Source organism: Myxocyprinus asiaticus, chromosome 7 (assembly GCF_019703515.2).
Source record: "Myxocyprinus asiaticus isolate MX2 ecotype Aquarium Trade chromosome 7, UBuf_Myxa_2, whole genome shotgun sequence".
Taxonomy (NCBI): domain Eukaryota; kingdom Metazoa; phylum Chordata; class Actinopteri; order Cypriniformes; family Catostomidae; genus Myxocyprinus; species Myxocyprinus asiaticus.
The window spans coordinates 2,686,902-2,710,315 of record NC_059350.1 but is presented as its reverse complement, the minus strand read 5'-3'; the positions used below and the strand labels follow the sequence as shown (position 1 = coordinate 2,710,315).

The 23,414-nt window shown below is 38.7% G+C and overlaps 2 protein-coding genes across 8 annotated transcripts; both read left to right on the top strand.

Annotated features, from left to right (window-relative positions):
* On the top strand, positions 1-5,859 carry LOC127444216 (galectin-related protein). Of its 4 annotated transcripts, none has more exons than XM_051703486.1 (5): positions 1-169; positions 1,756-1,893; positions 1,986-2,074; positions 2,480-2,642; positions 4,933-5,859. In XM_051703486.1, exons 1-5 carry the CDS (start codon positions 137-139, stop codon positions 4,966-4,968), a joined length of 459 nt encoding a protein of 152 aa, XP_051559446.1. In that variant the 5' UTR covers positions 1-136; the 3' UTR covers positions 4,969-5,859. The 4 variants fall into 4 exon arrangements, with proteins under 4 accessions (XP_051559446.1, XP_051559445.1, XP_051559444.1 ...); XM_051703485.1 differs by having other exon boundaries at positions 18-169; positions 1,819-1,893; positions 4,890-5,859; XM_051703484.1 differs by having other exon boundaries at positions 29-169; positions 1,816-1,893; positions 4,890-5,859.
* Positions 5,860-8,455: 2,596 nt separating this feature from the next.
* Positions 8,456-21,573, top strand: LOC127444198 (aftiphilin-like). Of its 4 annotated transcripts, none has more exons than XM_051703446.1 (10): positions 8,456-8,715; positions 13,409-15,062; positions 15,857-16,011; positions 16,123-16,249; positions 16,407-16,463; positions 16,566-16,688; positions 18,897-18,957; positions 19,321-19,404; positions 19,546-19,669; positions 19,822-21,572. In XM_051703446.1, exons 1-10 carry the CDS (start codon positions 8,627-8,629, stop codon positions 19,973-19,975), a joined length of 2,628 nt encoding a protein of 875 aa, XP_051559406.1. In that variant the 5' UTR covers positions 8,456-8,626; the 3' UTR covers positions 19,976-21,572. The 4 variants fall into 4 exon arrangements, with proteins under 4 accessions (XP_051559406.1, XP_051559407.1, XP_051559408.1 ...); XM_051703447.1 differs by having other exon boundaries at positions 19,825-21,571; XM_051703448.1 differs by lacking the exon at positions 19,321-19,404 and having other exon boundaries at positions 19,822-21,573.
* Positions 21,574-23,414: the final 1,841 nt, after the last annotated feature.

The window sequence follows — 23,414 nt, the reverse complement described above, 5'->3', positions numbered from 1 at the left end:
TAGGCGCGCTCTGATTGGTTGCGTTTCACGTGTCACGACATTCCAATCACACACGAGTGTTGTCCGAACCGCTCTGGAGCCGAACTCTGTCCCGAACTCATCGCTCGGGCTTCCCACAGTGTGATCTTGCTGAGAGATGGCGGAGCTGAGCGCGATTCGGCAAGAACTTGTGAGTATTTTCATTCTTAAGTGAGTGACGTGTGTTGTCGGGAGGCTGTATTACATGTTTGTGCTTCTTCATTCACATACGGAAATAAGTTTATCAGCAGTGCGAGTGTACTACACTTGAGAATAATGCACATCTGGAAGTTTTAAAGGGGTACTTCACCCAAAAGTGAAAATTCTCTCATCATTTACTCACCCTCATAATATCCCAGATGTGCATGACTTTCTTTCTTCTGATGAACACAAATAACATTTTATATAAGAATATCTCAGCTCTGTTGGTCCATACAGTGCAAGTGAATGGTGACCAGACCTTAGTACCACCAAAAATCACTTAAAGGCCACATTAAAGTAATCCAGTGGTTTAATCCTTGTCTTCAGAAGTGATATGATAGGAGTGGGTGAGAAACAGATCAATATTTAAGTCCTTTTTTACTTCAAATCTCTACGTTCACTTTCACTTGCACATTCTTCTTTTGTTTTTGCCAATTCGCATTGTTCGTGCATATCGCCACCTACTGTGCAGGGAGGAGAATTTATAATAAAAACTGACTTGAATATTGGGCTGTTTCTCATCGACACCTATCATATCACTTCTGAAGACATGGATTTAACCACTGGAGTCTCATGGATTACTTTTCTGCTGCCTTTATGTGCTTTTTGGAGCTTCAAAGTTCTGGTCACCATTCACTTTCATTGTATGGACCTACAGAGCTGAGATATTCTTAAATTTGTGTTCATCAGAAGAAAGTCATACACACCTGGGATGACATGAGGGTGAGTAAATAATGAGAAAATTTTCATTTTTGGGTGAACTATCCCTTTGGTCACCCTCATGTGAGCCGTATCTTTCTTCCGTGTACCACACAAAGAGAACTTGAGCAGAAATCCAAGCTGCTTTTATCTATACAGTGAAAGTGAATGGAGACTGAGGCTGTCAAGCTTCAAAAACGGCAAAATATAAAAAGTATCTTAAAAGTAGTCCATATAACTTCTGCGATTCATTCTCCAAGGCCACATCCACACTAATCCGCTTTCAGTTTCCTAACGTAGGCATTTAAAAAAGTATGCGGTAATGGAGAGCATTTTCTAAACGCTGTTTTTGGTGGAGGAAAATGGCATTCTAGTGTGAATGAGAGGTTTCGAACGAAAACGTATTGGTGTGGACCTGCCCACGTTTACTCAATCCATAGAGTAGCATTGTGTGAGGAACAGAGCTAAATTTAAGTAGTTATTCATTAATAATCTTCCCCTCCGCCATAGCTCTCAAATCTCATTTGTGCATTTTCAAGGTTCATATTTCAAGAAAATATAGCGCCATGTTTGGCAATGGCATTGTGTGCAAAAAAAGTGTGTAAACATCTCCTTTTGTGTTTCATGGAAGAAAGAAATTCATACTGGTTTGAAGTGAAATGAGGGTGAGTAAATGATGGCAGAATTTTCATTTTTGGGCAAGCTATTCTTTTAAAAATGTATATAATTTGTATCACCACCAGTTGGGTATTTCTTCATATGAATCAGTCTGTTTCCATCATGATGATACTATTCAACTGTTTTGCATTTGTAAATGTAATTTGCATGTTTCTGTAGACAATTGGCCACTGTGTATCGAACATCCTTCTTTACTTCCTGATTGTCATTTATCCACTGCAGAGAACCAGAAATCAGAGCAGTTCTTTCGGGGACCCTCAATGCATGTCCCCCCAAAAAGATGAGCAACAAAAACTGGTAATGACCCATTAACACTAGGACTCTTTCTGTTCAGAGTTGCATGTTTAAAGCGATGTGTTGTTGGACACTCACTGTGCTCTCCACGATAGGCTGTTCCATTCTGCGGCGGCATACGGGGCGGGATGCGGCCGGGGAAGAAAATCACGATCATGGGCGTCGTGAACCCAGACCCGGACAGGTAGCTTATTTCAACACACATGCACCTGCATGGGCTTGTGCACGTGTGCATCATTGTAAGCCTATTTCGTGCCTTCTCACTTCAGTTTCTTATGGTTTATCATTCTTTACTGTCTAAAGATCACTTCTGATCTGAAATCTCAGACTAAGAATTTTTGAGATGTTAGACTGGTAGTCTACTGATGAAATCAGTCTAAGCATCAGAATAGGGTGACGTTAGAGGAGATAATTTACATTTTCTCTACACGCCCAATGCCATCCTAAAATGCAAAGACAACAATAAGTAAGTCATTCGTTGGCTGAATTTCCCGAAAAGTGCAAACACTGTTATGCTATCAAAACATCCGTCTGTAGAAATTGCACATCTCAACATTTATGGCAATTCTGAAATGTCTCGCTCTGACAGTTTTGACATCAGTCTGACGTGCGGTTGCGGAGACGTGGCTCTGGACATGTGTGTACAGTTTGAAGACCGTGAGATTTTGCGGAACGCCTGTGTTTCTGATACCTGGGGAGAGGAGGAGAGATCAATACCATATTTCCCCTTCATCGCAGATCAGCCTTTCAGGGTGAGTGTCATTATCAGCATCATCATCCTCACATTCACAGACTCACATTTTGTGGTGTTCCTCCCAGTGGTGGTCCTGACTCATATGATGACCTTGTAGAGTTGGGAACCAAGAAGCAGTTCTTATTCAGAACCAGTACAGAAAGATTTTCATGACTTTCGGTTTCATTTATGGTTCTCGAACATGCATTCTTCCACCAATGCGGATGGGACACAGTGCTGAAATACTCTACCAGTGTTTCCAGCACTATTGAATCAGCAAACAAATCAACCTAACAAATAACTCTTATGAGTCATTATCAAACATAAAACACGACCAGTGTTGTGACTATACAGGTCATGCTTTATGTTTCTCTCTGTAGATTCAAAAGAATCAACTCTTTTCGAGTGTAGTCCGATTCTTAAACAAATGACTCTTATGAGTCAGTTCTTTTGAATCTACAGAGCAAAACATACAGCGCAACCAGTACAGCCTGATTCCCAAAGCAATGACTCTTATGAGTCGGTTCTTTTGAATCCACAGCGTGAAACATAAAGCGCAACCAGTGTGGTCTGATTCCTGAACAAATGACTCTTATGAATTGGTTCTTTTGAATCTACAGAGCGAAACATAAAGTGCGACCAGTGTAGCCCGGTTCACAAACAAATGACTCTTATGAGCCGATTTTTTTTAATCTACAGAGCGAAACAGACAGCGTGACCAGTATAGCCCGATTCCCAAACGAATGACTCTTATGAGACGATTCTTTTGAATGTATAGTGTGAAACAAAAAGTGCGACCAGTGTAGCCCGGTTCCCAAACGAATGACTCTTATGAGTCGGTTCTTTTGAATCTACAGCGTGAAACATAAAGCGCAACCAGTGTAGTCTGATTCCTGAACAAATGACTCTTATGAGACGATTTTTTTTAATCTACAGAGCGAAACAGACAGCGTGACCAGTATAGCCCGATTCCCAAACGAATGACTCTTATGAGTCAGTTCTTTTGAATCTACAGAGCAAAACATACAGCGCAACCAGTACAGCCTGATTCCCAAAGCAATGACTCTTATGAGTCGGTTCTTTTGAATCCACAGCGTGAAACATAAAGCGCAACCAGTGTGGTCTGATTCCTGAACAAATGACTCTTATGAATTGGTTCTTTTGAATCTACAGAGCGAAACATAAAGTGCGACCAGTGTAGCCCGGTTCACAAACAAATGACTCTTATGAGCCGATTTTTTTTAATCTACAGAGCGAAACAGACAGCGTGACCAGTATAGCCCGATTCCCAAACGAATGACTCTTATGAGACGATTCTTTTGAATGTATAGTGTGAAACAAAAAGTGCGACCAGTGTAGCCCGGTTCCCAAACGAATGACTCTTATGAGTCGGTTCTTTTGAATCTACAGCGTGAAACATAAAGCGCAACCAGTGTAGTCTGATTCCTGAACAAATGACTCTTATGAGACGATTTTTTTTAATCTACAGAGCGAAACAGACAGCGTGACCAGTATAGCCCGATTCCCAAACGAATGACTCTTATGAGACGATTCTTTTGAATGTATAGTGTGAAACAAAAAGTGCGACCAGTGTAGCCCGGTTCCCAAACGAATGACTCTTATGAGTCGGTTCTTTTGAATCTACAGAGTGAAACATAAAGTGCGACCAGTGTAGCCCGGTTCCCAAACGAATTACTCTTATGAGTTGATTCTTTTGAATCTAGAGAGCGAAACATATAGCGTAACCAGTATAGCCGATTCCCAAATGAATGGCTCTTATGAGTTGATTCTTTTGAATCTACAGAGCGAAACATACAGCGTAACCAGTATAGCCCGATTCCCAAACGAATGGCTCTTATGAGTTGATTCTTTTGAATCTACAGAGCGAAACATACTGCGTAACCAGTATAGCCCGTATTCCCAAACGAATTACTCTTATGAGTTGATTCTTTTGAATCTATACTGCAAAACATACAGTGCTACCTACTGAACTAATGACTCGCTATCAGCCGGTTCTTTTTATTGAATGAAAAACATATTGAACCGTCATATCGTAATGCTCGACTTGAATTGAACCAATAAGAATTGCATTTCTTATTTCAAATATTTATTTCTCAAAAGTACTAAAAGAATCGTAAATGGAACTGTCATGGAATCCTTATAGATGGTGATATGTATAGAAGAATTTAACTTGTTGCGCCTCCTGAAATCAGAGTTTCTTAACTGTTTCACTCTTTCAATATATTTTATTGTATTATTTGTTCAGGTTGAGATCCATTGTGAGCACCCACGTTTCCGTGTGTTTGTAGACGGTCACCAGCTCTTTGACTTCTATCATCGAGTGACATCGCTGACAGCGATTGACACCATTCAGATCAGCGGCAGTCTGACCATCAACAAGCTCAACTGAGGAGAGCCGCATGTTTGGTGCATGCATCCAGCTTTCCCACCAGTCGATCCATTGAGACTCTGGGCCTCCGAGCATTAAACATCATGCACAACCCATCTATGATCCACTTTAAAACAGGAGAACCTTCTAGAATCACACAACTGGACCTCTAGAATCTATAGAACAAAATGGCTTTCCACTTTTAGACGTTTGAGGAGATCTTCTGATATTTGTTTTTGGAGTATCAAAATTGTTAGTAGCCTTTTTATTTAAAGAAGTTAAAGTGGAGATGTCTCTATAGAAATGTGAAATCAATGTTGCTTTCAATAGTGATGAAACATTCGGTTCAGATTGCACATAATCCACATTAATACATCATCATCAATGAAAAGCTATATGTGCTGATATATATTAGAGAGAGATATATGAAGAGATAATGTAAATGAGCGTACTTCCTGAATTTGACAATGTAACTGCCTGGCTAATGTTCTCAGGAGAAAACCTCAGAGAGATTTATTTATTTCCATGTGTTACATGTGTAGTGATATTACAGCAATAGTGATATTTTCTTTCATTTATAATTCCACATTAATACTGACAAGCACTTGTGTTTAAAAACAATGCATTTCTGTTTGGTTGTGTAGTAGTTATAGGTGCTGTTGTTTCTTGAGACCAGCATAAAATCAGGGAGATAATCATTCCATTGAAATTCTTATGAAATGTTTGTGAATATTTATTGCCATTGACCACACAGAGTTTCATGTCAACCTCTTCTGAATTCACACACACTTTTTTCTGAATTACTCTGTAATTAATTAAAGATTTTAAATAAATATGGTTGGATTGTTGAGGAATTATTGTTCTCTTAATTTTCTATACTCATGTTGTGCTTTTAAATGCTGTATCTTTCGCCTTCTGTTTTTTTTATTTTTTTTTTGGCTGACTTATCTGTCTGCTTCCTGTTGCCTGTAATGAGACCTTGTTTCTCCATGCTATTTTATTTGGCCATGTAAATCTCAACGCTCTATAGCTCATAACGTATTTAAGACAGCCAATTCAAAGCCTTTGTCAAGCCAACATCAAAGTCTTGGAGAACTTTCCTTTTCTAGAATATATAGTGAAATTAGCCTATTTATTTCTGATCTTTTCTGTTCTTCCATAGCCTAATGTTTTAGTTCACTTCTCTTATTTTGTTAGTCTGCATAGAATGTATTTTAGTGAAATCAGCCTATTCTATTCTATTCTATTCTATTCTATTCTATTCTATTCTATTCTGATATTTTCTATCCAATTCTATTCTGATCTGTTCTGTCTATTCTATTCTTCCATGCATAATATTTTAGTTCATTTTTTTGTTAGACTTCCTAGAATATACTGTATAGTTTAATTAAATCTTCTATCCAATTCTATTCTGATCTATTATCCTATTCTAGTCTTACATGGCATAATATTTTAGTTCACTTGTCTTATTTTGTTAGACTTCCTAGAATATACTTAGTTTAATGAAATCGACCTATTCTATTCTATTCTGATATATTCTATTTTTACTTGGCATAATATTTAGTTCAATTGTCTTTTTTGTTAGACTTTCTAGAATACAGTTTAATGAGATAAACTTATTCTATTCTATTCTAATCTTTTCTATCTCATTCTAATCTATTATATCATTTTCTATTCTATTCTGTCTATTCTGTTCTTTCATGGTGTAATATTCAGTTGTCTTACTTTGGTAGAATGTCTAGAATATAAAGTTGAGAGAAATCAGCCTATTCTATATAATTCTATTCTGATCTTTTCTATCCAATTCTATTCTGATATATTCTATTCAGTTCTGATCTATTTTGTCTATTCTATTCTTCCATGCGTAATATTTTAGTTCATTTTTTTGCTAGACTTCCTAGAATATACTGTATAGTTTAATGAAATAAACCTATTCTATTCTGATCTTTTCTATCCAGTTCTATTCTGATCCATTATCCTATTCTATTCTTGTCTATTCTAGTCTTACATGGCATAACATTTTAGTTCACTTGTTTTATTTTGTTAGACTTCCTAGAATATACTTAGTTTAATGAAATCGACCTATTCTATTCTATTCTATTCTATTCTATTCTGATCTATTCTGTCTATTCTATTTTTACTTGGCATAATATTTAGTTCAATTGTCTTTTTTTAGACTTTCTAGAATACAGTTAAGTGAGATAAACTTATTCTATTCTATTCTATTCTCATCTTTTCTATCCCATTCTAATCTATTATATCATTTTCTATTCTATTCTGTCTATTCTGTTCTTTCATGTTGTAATATTTTAGTTCAATTGTCTTATTTTGTTAGAATGTCTAGAATATAAAGTTGAGGGAAATCAGCCTATTCTATATAATTCTATTCTTATCTTTTCTATCCAATTCTATTCAGATATATTCTATTCAATTCTGATCTATTCGGTCAATTCTATTCTTCCATGGCATAACATTTTAGTTCACGACTTATTTTGTTAGTCTGCCTAGAATATACTGTATAGTTTAATGAAATCGACCTATTCTATTCTATTCTGATCTTTTCTATCCAATTCTATTCTGATCTATTATCCTGTTCTATTGTGATGTATTCTGTCTGTTCTATTCTTACATGGTATACTATTTTAGTTCACTTGTCTTTTTCATTAGACTTTCTAGAATATAATTTAGTGAAATCAACCTATTCTATTCTAATCTTTTCTATCCCATTCTAATCTATTATATCATTTTCTATTCTATTCTGATCTATTCTGTCTATTCTGTTCTTTCATGGTGTAATATTTGTGTTCACTTGTCTTATTTTGTTAGACTTTCTAGAATAAATAGTTTGGTGAAGTCAACCTATTCTATTCTATATTATTTTATTCTATTATAATATTTTCTATACTATTCTGATCTATTATATCATATTCTATTCTGATCTAGTCTATTCTTCTATAGCGTAATATTTTAGTTCACTTATTTATTTATTTTTAGATTTTATAGAAAACAGAGTTTAGTGAAATAAACCTATTCTATTCTGATCTATTCTATTCTTCTATAGTGTAATATTTTAGTTCACTTCTCTTATTTTTTTTAGACTCTCTAGAATATATAGTTTAGTGAAACCAACCTATTCTATTCTATTCTATTCTATTCTTCCATGGCATAATGTTTTAGTTCACTTGTCTTATTTTGTTAGTCTTACTAAGATACATAGTTTAGTGAAATTAACCAATTCTATTCTACAGAGTAATATTTTAGCCACTTGTATTGTTTTGTTAGACTTGGTCAGACCATTGCAATCTATTACAGCACACTTCCATGCTGGGTTTGGTTGTCATATCTCTGGATTTCACCCCAATTCAGCTTCATCCAATGAACACGAGAGAGTCCACGACTGCCACACCACATCCCAATGATGCATGCTGGGTAATAGTCGGAAAAAGAACAGGACACACACACACACACACACACACACACACACACACACACACTGAGAGAGAGAGAGAGAGAGAGATCCAACCGGCTGTGTGTGTGTGTGTGTGTGTGTGTGTGTGTGTGTGTGTGTGTGTGTGTGTATGAGAGAGAGAGAGAGAGAGAGAGAGTGTGTGTGAATGTGTGTGTGTGTAAGAGTGGCTGATGCTCATGAGGCTCGCGCTGTATGTTCTGGTGAAGATGGGACACATCATTCCAGACTCGTGAGGTATGATGACTGACAGCTGCATACACACTAATGCTAATGTTAGCTTGCTAGCATCACCCATGTAAACCAATGGGCTCTGATGCTTCAAAGTGTTAGCATGTTATCTCACTAGGTTTACTCCACTAAATCATTTAAATAAGCAGTGACAGGGCATCTATGGCAGTTTTAATAGATTATTCTGACAGAAACTCCTTATTTCGACTGCATACAATATTTTATCTTATTCTGTCAGGTGTAATGTTAACCTGCTTTGATCAGGCTAACTGCTATCTGTAATGTAAACATCACCAGAACCGACTGGATTCTGTCCAAAAGACTAAATGTCAGTAATCTGGTTTAATCTAGATTTAGTCTCGGATGGGAATAGTTTAGGATGAAGTAATCCCTGCGGCAGGTATAGATATCTACAGTGGATAGTTTTATCAGTTTATGAGGTGTAGGCCTGTCGTTTCTTGAAAGCAGTGATATTATTGTCAGTAAATAGAGTAGATTTCATGATTTAACTTTTGTAAAAGTGTGTATTTTATATTGACTAATATAGTCACACACTGAAGGTACAACAAAATGTTTTGCTTTTGTGCCTCAGAAGAGAAGAGAGTAACATTACTTTGGTAAAAAGTGAAAGTAATACAAATATAATTACCGATATTTGTATCGGATCTGTAGTACCAAATATAATACATATTTAATGATGTTAAGTTTGTGTTTTATATGAATATTGCCATACAGTGAAAGTGCACAACTTTTGTTAGGCTATATTATAGTGTTTAAAGGAAGAAGTATTACAGATATGATACAAATAGGCTACAGTTATCTGTTATCTGTCTTTGGGGGAAATTTAGTTGAACTTTGTCAATCTGATAAAAATTATGAAGAGATCCTACATTGTTTATTTCTGTGAACGTTATGTTATAATCTGGCAGATTTGTGATCTGTTATCATTAAACCAGGAGTTAACTCCTTTTTATGCCAAAAATGTTTTGCATTTTGTGACCCCATCTAATAGAGTATCGTATATTTCATTATAATCCATGGCTTTCTCTCACATTTACTGCTATCGGTGTATTTTCACATGCATATATATTCTGAACTGTTCTAATCTATTCTTCTGTGGCGTAATAATTTAGATCACTTATTTTGATAGACTTGAAGTGCAAAACTTGAGTAATCAAACACACGTCGAACTTCTATGCTGGGTTTGGTTGACATATCTCATATTGTGGTTTAGTAATACTCCTCCCTTTTTTAAAAGTAGCCCCATGATTATTGTTTGCACCACCTTTGAGCAAACAATGTACCCAGTCGAAGTTCACAGCAGTAGACAATGGTCCATTTAAAAGCTTTTGTAAATAATTCTATTGAAAGACTAAATTGCACCCTCAATCTGTGGTTTGCCTGGTTTAATCTCATTGTTGACTGACTGTCAGTTCTGGACTGATCTGGTTTGCTTTTGCTCCATTTAAGCGAGTCACTTAGCACTTAACACTTAATTAGTGTCCGATTTGAAGACAGTCTGTCTTTTTTGCTCTCGCTTATTTAATCTGAGTTTACAGACAATAGCTGTTTCTGTAGTAATGAGCCGTGCCAACAGTGAGCGAGTGCTTAGTTAATCAATGTTAAAAAGTTAAAATCGTTCCATTGCGATGGTAGCAGAATGTGTATAACCATACAGCTGGTTGTTTAAGTAGCTTTTTATATTTTCTCCAATTGCCTTCGCAAACTTCACTGATTAGATGATAGCTCAAGACACTTATGTAGTAAAACTAGGATTAAAGTAGTTAAAGGCGAGTGCAGTAGCGGATTTAGACATGGGCAACATGTGCAGTTGCCCAGGGCGGCATCTTGCGGGGGGCGGCACGAGGCACCCACACAGACCCCCCCCCCCCCAATCCCGGTCAACAACTTTGGGGGCGTGTTGAAGCGGGTTTCGCCCAAGGCGCCATACAAAGGTCGTGGTGGTGCGGTTACTCACCTCAATCCAGGTGGCGGAGGACAAGTCTCAGTTGCCTCCGCTTCTGAGACCGTCAATCCGCGCATCTTATCACGTGACTCGTTGTGCATGACACCGCGGAGACTCACAGCATGTGGAGGCTCATGCTACTCTCCACAATCCACACACAACTTACCACACACCCCATTGAGAGCGAGAACCACTAATCGTGACCACGAGGAGGTTACCCCATGTGACTCTACCCTCCCTAGCAACCGGGCCAATTTGGTTGCTTAGGAGACCTGGCTGGAGTCACTCAGCACGCCCTGGATTCAAACTCGCAACTCCAGGTGAGATAGTCAGCATCAATACTCGCTGAGCTACCCAAGCCCTCACAGATTACAAGGTCTTTTGCACAGAATAATTTTTCTTTAAAGTTAAAATGAGATGATGTAAAGGCATTTTTAAAGTCTCAGAATAAAATAGTCTCAATTTATGGTATTAAATTCAGGTTCATGCATTTAATTATTCAATAACGCTTAGAGTTGACTGTGCTAAAAGCGTATCACAAAGCAGTCACAGTGTGCATGCGTTGAATGCATCCGTATGTGTATCAGTGTAAGAGTATCAATGTAAAAACATGTCAATCGTAAAAACGTACTTACTGTATTTGGCTTAAGTAAACTGAACTTAATTTTTAAAGTAAACTTAACTCATCTGTGATTAAAGTATATTTGTTTTTATAAAACGTCTTATTCAGTATAAGGGAAATTATGACTGGAATCTCGGTTAACCGTATGAATCCGTGTATCATTCCTTCATTTCACATTCAATTAGGAATTTAAAATCGGAAAAACAAAAAAACTACTTATTTGATTATTCGTTTACAAAACCAATATTAAAAAACAAATAATGACTTGTTTTTCGTCGTTTCGATGTATTGCTCAAGTTAAAAATAGGAGATTGGAAAAATAGCCACGGGACGCTGTGCGTTTTGATTATTTGTTTTCACTAATATATGGCTTGAATATTTGATTCACATGTATGGGTGTGGCCTGAAATGCCCCTTTCTTCTGATTGGTCAACATGCACCGTCGTCTGGTCAGTGCTGTGAGACAGAATAAAAGTTCTCTGCTGTTTAATTGTTCAGACGAATTCTTTTCATGTTAAATTCTTTACCATTTCCACTGAGAACTTAATACAACCTTTGGAATGTCGACATAACATTTTGGTGAATTATTATTTATTTATTTTAAATAATCTAATACTGTATTCATAATATTGGACTTACTGTAAAAATCTCACTTGTAGTAGCTCAGTCTATTAACTGGAAACCTACTACAACATTTGGAATGTAAAAGTGTACTTTTAATGTTTTATGTTTAACTTGCACGTCAGCTGAATGAGTGATTGGACACTGCCTGTGTTTAATAGTGAGTGGAAGTTTCAGACGGTCCCTTAATTACGCTAAGCAATAAAAGCGCATTGGGGCATTTTCAGTCATAATTCTGCAGACAGACCGACTGACAGTCCTAAGTCCAGTGTTTCATGTATCTATATTATAGTTATATACCATTTATATTTATATACCATAACATCAAGCCAAGTGTGTCAAATCTTTGCAAACTTGCCGCCAACAGAGAGGACAAGTACGAGAAACCGAATATCCCAAAAATATCGAACCTAAAACTAACTTCACCCCACTCTGTGTGCTTAGGTGTGAGGGACTCATCATGGAAATTATGCTGAAGGAAGTTCATGAAAGCTCAACCAGTGAATTTAAAATCAGAATTTACACATAGCCTTCACATTTGTCCAATAATAAAAGGCACACAGAACTGCCACATATACGGCCCAGTTGGTAAAGGCCACCCATATTCCCATTCAAAAACATGGATGTCGGAATGATCTGAGCTTGAAATTAGTACTCTTCACTGCCATGCCTCCACATGCTGTGAGTCTCCGCGGTGTCATGCACAATGAGTCACGTGATAAGATGTGCGGATTGACGGTCTCAGAAGCGGAGGCATCTGAGACTTGTCCTCCGCCACCCGGATTGAGGCGAGTGACTGCGCCACCACGAGGACCTACTAAGTAGGGGGAATTGGGTATTCTAAATTGGGGAGAAAAAAATAAAAATGCTCTTTGATGATTTCTCATTTCAAAAACGCACGAAACACTTTAAAATGCTTATTTAAAGCAATCAAACTATAGCTGCCTTAGACTAACTATTGGGACAAAAGGTGTCCCAACTGTAAGTCCATCATGACGCAGTACATGACTTGTAAAATCAGGACTGTCCCCGGCAAATTGCGTCATCAGCACAGTCACGGTGCTTGACCACACGCCGCCTTGATTTTCTCGACTCGCGCACGCGGTCTGCACATGCGCTGGCCATTGACTGTACTAAAGTGTCACAAAGCAGTTGTAGTGCGCATGCGTTGAACGCATTCCTATTCGTTCGCGGTCAGAAAAGTATACTCAGAAAGGCAACGTGGTCGACCGGGTTTATTTTAGGGTTTAGAGAGTAATGGTAACTTTATTAAAACTAGAAAGAATTGTAAAAACTTAAGATTAAGTTGAGTAAACTATTTTTTTTTTTACAGTTTGAGATAACTATTTGTATTTACAGTGACTTTGAAAGGCTGAGTGCTTGACCTTGTGCAAGACAGGACGGCATGCGGAAAGACGAAGTAGCCTATACCCTAGGTTTTAGAGTAGCTTACCCAGTATTGCTTTGCTAATCGTTGTTTCCTGTCGCAGGTGTGAGTTCTTGGCTGTGTTTCTACTCAAGGCCCCCATGGAGCCTGATGTGATACACATGTACTCCTCCTCTCCACCCCCAATGGAGGACAGCATCGAAGATGATGAGGATGAATTCAGTGATTTCACTGGTGTTCCGAACAGCGTCAGCTTTACTGAATTTGACACGGCCACCACATTCAACCAGTCTCAGGCTTTGAACGCCACCTCGCCACTGGAATTATTGAGTAATGGTAAAATTATGGGATTGACTCAACCTCCCGGGTCTACAAAGTCTAACGGCGTGACTCCTGGCTGTGGCCAGAGTAGCACGCCCAATGGTCGAACAGTTAATGTAGCAGAATTGAAAAAGTTCAGGGAGCATCAACAAGTTCATATCAACTCCCTTGAGTTTACAGAGAGCTCTCGGACTGATAATGACAACATTGACTGCAATGGTGCCGTTGAAGTGCTCACAAACGGGTTTGCGACGTTAGGAGGAGGAACCCTTCCTACACCCCACAAAAGAAAAGAAACTGAGATCATGGTAGACCACTGTCTTGATGTTGATGATGATTACGCAGATTTCTCTACTTTCTCAAATGCTGACCATAACCAGACTTCCAATGAAAATACAAACTGGGAACATTTGATTCAAGGGTACAGACCAGCAGAGGATGATGTTAGTGAACACAATGTTGAAGAACAAGCTAGTTTAGAAGATGATAGTAGGGACTCAAAAATTACAGGGTTGGACTTATCTGGATTCCCTTCAGAGAACTCTGAAGGTCTCAGCAATGGGGATTGGGGTTTCCATGAAGGGACCGTCTTAGATCAAAGGGATCTAGAAACCGATAACGCACATCAGGACTCCAATACTTCTGAGGTGGTTAGCACAGCGCAACCACTTACTCTTAACGGGGTTGGTCAGAAAGATATTGATGAGGGGGGCATAGTGGACAACAGAGTGCCACCCAACTCTAATGGGGAGAGATGTAGGGGTGAACAGTCAGATGAGAAAGGATCCAGCAACGAGACAGAAACGGAGACGGAAACAGAGACCTCTTTTGGTCGGCCGCTATCGACAGATGCACTTGAAGAATTTGGCGACTTCAGCACGACAGGATCTGTACCTTCCCCGCCGCCTCAGGAGGAGACGGCAACTCCAACCGACCACAGCCAGCTTGCTGAGGACGACGACGAGGATTTTGGAGATTTTGGCGACTTTGGAGATGCTAGCTCGTTAAATGCAACTGGATTTGCTGATTTTGACCAGCAGGGGGCCACAACGCAAGTTGCTCAGCCTGAGTCGCACCCCATTGCCCCTAAGGGCCCTGTGGAACCCGAAGAAGACGAATTTGGTGATTTTGACACATCAAGAGACCCTAGTAAAACAGGGTTAGTGGGTGAGGAAGGAATGACATTTGCAGACTGCCCCAGCAGGGACAGTTTCGCAGATTTCAGCTCCGCGCATGTTGGTAATGCCGATGATAATGGAAGATGGCAGGCCTTCTCGGAGCCGAATCAGATCCAGGATGGAGGGGACTCCTGGGCAACATTCGGGCAGGAATATGTCGCAGCATGTACAGAAAAGACTGGAGATGATTGGCATGAAAGCCAGCTGGTTCCAGCGCCCCCTACTGGCAGTGCAGAGGAGCGTAAAAGTTGCACAACGGTACGTCTAGTTACCTAGATGCCTGATTACGATTATTTCGGTGGTTTGTCTTCACTGTTTTCAACCCAACCCAGTCCGTTCTGTCTTTTGTTGTCCTAAATGGTGAATGGTTTGAAAACTGGCAGAGATGTCTACAGGAAGTTTAAAGCTGAAGTATGTGATTTCTTTGACACTAGTGCCACCAAATGGAATTTCAAAAATAAACAATGTTTTCGAAACAGCTTTCTGAATACGCCCCTCATCTGCCATTGATCAAACAATGAGATGGTCCCGCCACCAACTTATGCCATTGGTAGAGTAACGTTGTTCGGGCGGGTCTAAGCGGGTCGCTCAAAACAAATACAGGAATTTTCATAGCACCACAGAGACACAGTGTTTATTGCTTCCAAGAAAATGTATCTATGAATGTCTTACTAATAGTTGTCTTGGCATATAAAGCTGGGATAGTAGGAAGTATTTTAACACTGAAAAAGTGACATACTTCAGCTTTAATATGACTCATGAATGGATCTGGACCAGACGGTCCACCAGATGACTGATTAAGCAGAAAGAGACTCTTTTCAAACGTCTCAATATTAACTTAACCCAGTATCAGATGTCACTTCCATGCACGGTTAAGGTTAGGTTTGGGGCTCCCTATATATTTACTGGCGGATTGGAGCTCCCGCCCCTTTTTGGAGCTCTTCCTGCAGCTATACCCTTCTCCATGTAACTGATAGACAGTAGATGATTTAAATTGTTAAGCTATTTGTCTTTCTTTTTTTCCTCCTCTCTTTTACTTGTCAACCCCAAAGGCTGCACTGGTGTGCCGTTTGGAGAAGATTTTCCAGGCCACTTTTCAGCTGGTAGTTGCTCCTCAGGAGGAGGATGAGGTGCATACGCTCAATGCCTTCCTCAAACCTCCAGACAGATCAGAACAGGAAGCGGGTAGCAGAGAGACAGCCAATGGGTGATGATCTAAAAATGATTCCCTGTTCCATCCATTGTTGTTTGCACAAATGTTCATGTTTGAAGTGCTATGAACATTCACACTCTATGTCTCCCCCTGGGGTTTTTATAGGGCACTGCAGGACGTTTGGCAACAGTTGCAGGACGTTAACAACGCCTACAGTCTCCGGTACCAGTGGGGCGGCTCTTATACCAATAAAGCACTGCTCTGCTCTTTGGGTATCGATACAAGAAATATAGTGAGTTGATTTAATGAGTGCAATTTTTTTTATAGATAATTTAATATAATTAGATTATGTAGCAATGTTACAACTGATTCCATCCTGAATATGTCGCTTTTCTGAATATTTTAGAATGTGTTCGTTTAACATTATTTCTTTATCTCTTTCTCTCCAGTTGTTCACAGGTCATAAAAGACAGCCGTTAATTGTACCAGTGTACGCTGCCAGTCTGGTAAGTGATGCCTAGCTGCAGGGAAAATATTATTGTACTATTAGGCACACTGAACCAAGGTTATGTCTTTAGTCAAGCATTTTGATATCAGTCTGTCTGCAGGGGATGCTGGAACCCACTAAAGAGCCAGTGAAGCCAGTCTCAGCAGTTGAGTTGATCGCCTCAATAGCACAATCTCCTCCTTTTGCCACAGAGTTAAACACCTGTCCACCTGACACCACCCAGGTGACTGTCTTTAAATTCAGCATAAAATTCAGATTGACCCCATTCACACATTATTGTATTAGGTAATGTTAAATAATGGCTTTTAGGCATTGTTTTAGGCTACTTTTGTAGTTCAAATCTTGCCAGTTAATGCAGTAATTCAATGCAAATAATGATCGATTTAAATAAGAATCGTTACTAATGGGATATGTGGAGATGATCTCAAGGGTGAAGTTTACCTCCACTTCCTGGTCAAATAACCACCTCAAAAGTCGGTACCAGCAGGAATAGAGTGCAACAGTCTGGTTCTGGATATAAAAATCCTATTAATTTACTCCATAGGCGAACTGATTTTTAACAATAAGTTTTACCTAAACCTTTTAAGACAGACCTACCATTAGCTCTGAGGTTGTTAATCGATGGCTCTGTTGAAGCTAACTTCATTTAAAAAAGTTTTTACTGAGGGGCCTGGGTATCTCAGCGAGTATTGATGCTGACTACCACCACTGGAGTCGTGAGTTTGAATCCAGGGCGTGCTGAGTGACTCCAGTCAGGTCTCCTAAGCAACCAAATTGGCCCGGTTGCTAGGGAGGGTAGAGTCACATGGGGTAACCTCCTCGTGGTCGCGATTAGTGGTTCTCGCTTTCAATGGGGCACGTGGTAATTTGTGCGTGGATCGCAGAGAGTAGCATGAGCCTCCACACGCTGTGAGTCTCCGCGGTGTCATGCATGACGAGTCACGTGATAAGATGCGCGGATTGACGGTCTCAGAAGCGGAGGCAACTGAGACTTGTCCTCCGCCACCCAGATTGAGGTGAGTAACCGCGCCACCACGAGGACCTACTAAGTAGTGGAAATTGGGCATTCCAAATTGGGATTCCAAATTTTTTTTTTACTATACTACTACCCATGATTCAGCAGAGAAAGATCCACCAATCAGAGATTCGTGGCCAAGAAAATGCGCCAAAAAAGCCCATCAGCGACTGCATACTTCCATAACGCACTGGGAATTGACGTAGTCGAGTCGGTTTCCCTACACTCTCAAACTACTAATATACAGTGTTAATATACTAAAAATAAGTAATCCACTACAAATGATTAACTACCTCTCTAAAATTATAATCAGATTACATTACTGAGTACTTCATTGAAAAAGTAATTACTTTTAAGTTTGTTTTTTTTTAAATAATTTTTTTTATTTTCTCCCAATTTGGAATGCCCAATTCCCACTACTTAGTAGGTCCTCGTGGTGGCGCGGTTACTCACTTCAATCCGGGTGGCAGAGGACAAGTCTCAGTTGCCTCCGCTCCGACTCACAGCATGTGGAGGCTCATGCTACTCTCTGCGATCCACGCACAACTTACCACACGTCCCATTGAAAGCGAGAACCACTAATCGCGACCACGAGGAGGTTACCCCATGTGACTCTACCCTCCTTAGAAACCGGGCCAATTTGGTTGCTTAGGAGACCTGACTGGAGTCACTCAGCATGCCCTGGATTCAAACTCGCGACTTCAGGTGTGATAGTAAGCATCAATACTCTCTGAGATACCCAGGCCCCCCTTTTAAGTTACTTTCTAAAACACTCGTTTTAGAAACGCAAACAGACGTACATATGAACATGTGAGTTGACATTTTAACTCTATTGCACATAAATAATATATTTTTTGAAATATTCATAACCCAGTAATGTACTTTAAAGAAATTACTTTCATTGAAAGTCACTAACTGTAATCTGATTACAAGAATTTAAAATGTAATGCATTACGCTACTTTTTGTGTCTAGAAGTAATTGGATTACAGTAACTAATTACTTTGTAATTCGATTACACCCAACACTGCTTATACTGTATATTTGTATATATCTGAATGTTTTGCAATATACTTTAAATGTATTGTTTCTATATTTACAATCAACAATCTAAAATCAGTAGTTTTATATATTTCTATCATTTTTAATTCGATTGCATCATTTGCAATGCCTAATGGGATTGTAGTTCATGCCCTCATTAAAGACGGTATGTACACAGTGTTGTAGCTTTGTCTTTTTGTCCTATTTTCAAACACTTTTTTGCTTTAAATCAAAGTTTGTAATGTTGTGATTGACCTCGGAGCTGATTGGTTCATGGCTTAGAATTCGTTTAAGTAGGATTTCATGAAATCCCAAGGGGAAAAATACCTACAGAACCAAGACGGCTAAAAGAAATCTTGTCTGTTTTTTGTCGGCAGGAGTCTCTTCCTCCCGTTCAGTTTGACTGGAGCAGCAGTGGCCTTACAAACCCTCTGGACGGTAAAACCAGTCTCTCATTTTTCTCACTTGTTCCAGAGAGGGACGGAGAAAACAAATTCTTTTTTACAACTTTTTCTCGATCTCAAGTATCCCAAAATGTGCCTTGTCGCTTCTAACATTTTAAAACGAACTGTTTAACAGTAACCTTCTCAAAGTTTGTTTGCAAGCTAAAGCATGTGTTTGTTTACTTCTAATCAGAATAACACTAACGTGTACTAATTCTTGTCAGATACACTGAACACAATATTCATATGTTCAGCATCACTAATAAAGATGTGAGATTATGTCAACATCGGTTTCCTCTGTCTCTGTAACCCTTCTCTCCTCTTTCACCATCCCTCGTTTTTTGTCTCCGTTCTGAAGCGAGTGGAGGCTCGTCTTTACTCAACCTCGATTTTTTCGGCCCTGTGGATGAGTCGCCTTCTGGCACCGCCACCTCCATACCAGGTTTGCTGAAACGTTTCCTGTTTAACACCGTGTCTGCTCTCTGTTTTTCTCTTCGCATCCTCAACAGATCATTAAAGTTCATGGTAATGTATCATAAGAGGGTGTTGATATAGCCTTGATGGTGTTTTTGTGTGTCTGTAGGCGTGGACCCTGAGCTGTACGAGCTGACCCAGGCTAAACTTGTTGTCAGCAGGAGCAGCAGTCGAGTCGTGGATGCGTTCGCTCGCCTGATGTTGACCGTAGAAAAGACCAGCACCTCCACCAGGTCAGTGAGCCTAACCTCCTCACAGAACTGCTGCTTGGCCACCAGGCGGAGCCACATAAGTCTGTTAACTATATGAGGAGTGCACATTTTGGCAAATTTACTAGGTCATCCGGCAGTTCCGCACATATAGAAAATGTACTGATCTCTCTCAGCAGAAAGCCTTTGCAGAAAGAGGAGAATCTGAGTGAGGAGGCCCGGGGAGTGATCACAGGACTGCCGGATCTCTCCTTCATGCAGGCCAAAGTCCTGATGTTCCCCTCCATGCTGACTCCTCTGCTCCCATCAGCCTCACCCACGGCCGACTGACTCGTTCTTCTCCTCTGCTTCTCTTCTCTTTCTCATTTTTTTCTCAGCACTTTGTTGTGTTTTTGTTTTTTATGAAACACTGGTTTAAAAGTCCTTCAGTGGCACAAATGATGACATTAATGATCTGATCTGTATTTAGATGCATAATTATAGCGACTTGAAACCAGACCGCCTGCAAAATGGCGATTTGATTTTGGTTATCAAAGGCCTTAGTTTTTAATCATTTTTGGCTACTTTTGCATTACAGTCAATATTATTACTGATTTAAAACATGCATAAGTGATCATAGGGTAACATTGCACACTGACATGCCATTTATTCTTAGTTCATTAACAACTATAGAAACAGTAGCGTCGCTTGAGTATTTAGCTGCTCATATATTGTTAGTTCTTATTTTTGCTTATTTTTAATGAAAGTTAACCACTGTAATGTAGCGAAGGATAAATCATTTATTTGCATAAATGATTAACTTGAATATATATATATATAAATTAAGAATAAGGGACCAATAGCTGCTGTAATGTTTTAAACATTTCCCTGTTATCGATGTGTTTCTGGTCTGCTTTATTCTCATGCTGTATGTATCTGTTTTATTTGATCTTAATCGACTCTTTTGGAGGATGTTTGCCATTACAGCGTTCCTATACACAAAGAAAATATTTAACCTGTTTTTAAGATTTACGCATTTCAATTTCATAACAAAGCTCCATTGAATTGAATTGCGTTATCTTTAACTCAGTTCAATTTATTCTTTTTTAATTGAATTTGGTTAAAAATTATGCAATTCAGTTGGATGGAATTTTGTTATAAAATTGAAAAATAGGCTCAAATACATTTTTTTATGTAGATTAGGAGTGCATGATTGGAAATGTTCACCAGAAATGTCTGTAAAGAGTTTCCCATCTCTTTTGTTTTTTTTAGTTGTATCACTGTTTATTCCGTCTCCTGGAGGATTTTGCACATTGTAAAGATATAACATAGTTAACTGTGGCTTCGGACTGTGTACAGTCAAACTATGGAACATGTATAAATTGTTATGGGAAAATTCCTATGGAAAAATCTAACGGATGAATGATATCTCTAAAGAGCCCTTTCCGAGGTCAAACATGCATGCCCGGTTTCTTTTGAAAAAACTTTAAGTGTGTAAATTTTCTTTAAGTGTACACAAGAAATTAAAATAATTTAAGAGAATATTTGCTTTTATGTGAAATATTGTTTCACAACTTTCATGTTTCTGGTTCATTCGTTCTGTAGTCCATAAAAATAGCAAATGATGCTACCTAGATAGCACACAAACATGTCTGAGATATCTATTTTAGATCTTTTCATTTGGAGAGCATCATCATCTAATTAACATCTGTGAAACATGTTAAATAGATCAGATTTACAAATATTCTAAGTCATAAATGTCTCAAAGACATCTGCTGAATGCATTATTGACATTTGAGACATAATTATTGACAGGTACAGTTGTGGCCAAAAATATTGGCACCCTTGGTAAATATGAACAAAGAAGGCTGTGAAAAATATGTCTTTATTGTTTATCCTTTTGATCTTTCATTCAAAATATTCACAAAAATTGAACCTTTAATTGAAGTAATCTAACTGAAAGAGGGGAAAAATCTCATTATTAAATAAATATTTTTCTCCTAAACATGTTTGCCACAATTATTGGCACCCCTAGAAATTCTTATGAGTACAATATATCTGAAGTATATTCCCATTCATATTTTACATTTTTTTTTAGGACACCTGGGTGACTAGGAACATGAAATTGTTCAGCCATGACTTCCTGTTTCACAGGGGTATAAATATGAGGAAACACAGAGGCCAAATTCCCTTAATCATCAATCACAGTGGGTTAGACTAAAGAATATAGTTCTGATGTGTGGCAAAAGGTTGTTGAGCTTCACAAAATGGGAAGTGACTATAAGAAAATAGCTAAAGCATTGAAAATGCCCATTTCCACCATCAGCGCAATAATTAACAAGTTCCAATCAACTTCAGTTTGCCAGACACTACTGGAACTTCAAATGGGACCGGGTTCTGTGGTCAGATGAAACGAAAATAAAGCTTTTTGGCAGCAAACACCAGAGATGGGTTTGGCACGCACAGAGAGGTAGCCATATGGAAAAGTACCTCATGCCCACGGTTTAATATGGTGGTGGATCTTTAACATTGTGGGGCTGTTTTTATGCCAGAGGTCTTGGATATCTTGTTCGGATACATGGCATCATGGACTCTATCATATACCAACAGATAAAACACCAAAACCTGATTGTCTCTACTGGAAAGCTTAAAATGGGCCCTGGTTCGATCTTCGAGCAGGACAATGATCCAAAACACACATCAAAATCAACACAAAAATGGTTCACTGACCACAAAATCAAGGTTCTGCAATGGTCATTCCAGTCCCCTGACCTGAACCCCATAGAAAACCTGTGGGGTGAACTGAAGAGGAGAGTTGGACCTCTGAATTTGAAGGATCTGGAGAGATTCTGTATGGAGGAATGGTCTCAGATCCCTTGTCATGTGTTCTCCAACCTCATCAGGCATTATAAGAGAAGACTCAGAGCTGTTATCTTGGCAAAGGGAGGTTGCACAAAGTATTGAATAAAAGGGTGCCAATAATTGTGCCACACATATATTTGACGAAAGTATTTGTTTTTTGATAAAACTTGTGTTGTGTTTGTAATTGTTTGATATCCATTAGAAGATAGATTTTTGTGAATATTTTTAATGAAAGATCAAAAGGATAAACAATAAAAACATATTTTTCACAGCCTTCTTTGCTCATATTTACCAATATTTTTGGCCACAACTGTACGTCTTACAGACATATTGCAGATTAGCAAACATCCTACAAATACATCTTCCATACGTCTGGGTGATGTATCAGGGTGCTTCACATTTTTGTAATGGATCAATCAAACCTAGAAATTTCAGGGGGTTTTAAAATCGTGACTTCCAGACCTGGAAAGTCGTGGGATTTCCTATAGTCATTATTAATTTTTCTAATTATACCCCACCCTAAACTATTTAATCATCTACAAATTGCTCTTTGTGAACCAAGTTTTAAACATCTTTATCCAGTAATTGCAGATAACTGCAGAAAAAATTACTAGTAAAGCCACGGTCAAACCAGTGCTGCAAACTCCCGATCTTTCGGCGAAATTCTATTTTGAATCCAAAATATGCGTCATGATTTGTGTTTCTATTCGACGCACTTGACTTGTGTGGCACGCAAACAGACAGAAATGGCGCGAATTTCTGAGGCAAGAAACTTTACGTCAAATGATATCAATGACTTCAAAAAAAGTTATGAAATTAATATAATATAATATACACATTAAGCTGAAGCTAACCTACCATTAAGATATTGGAGAGCTATGTTCCGGTTAAACTTGAATCATGCAAGTTATCTATTTTTAATTCAACG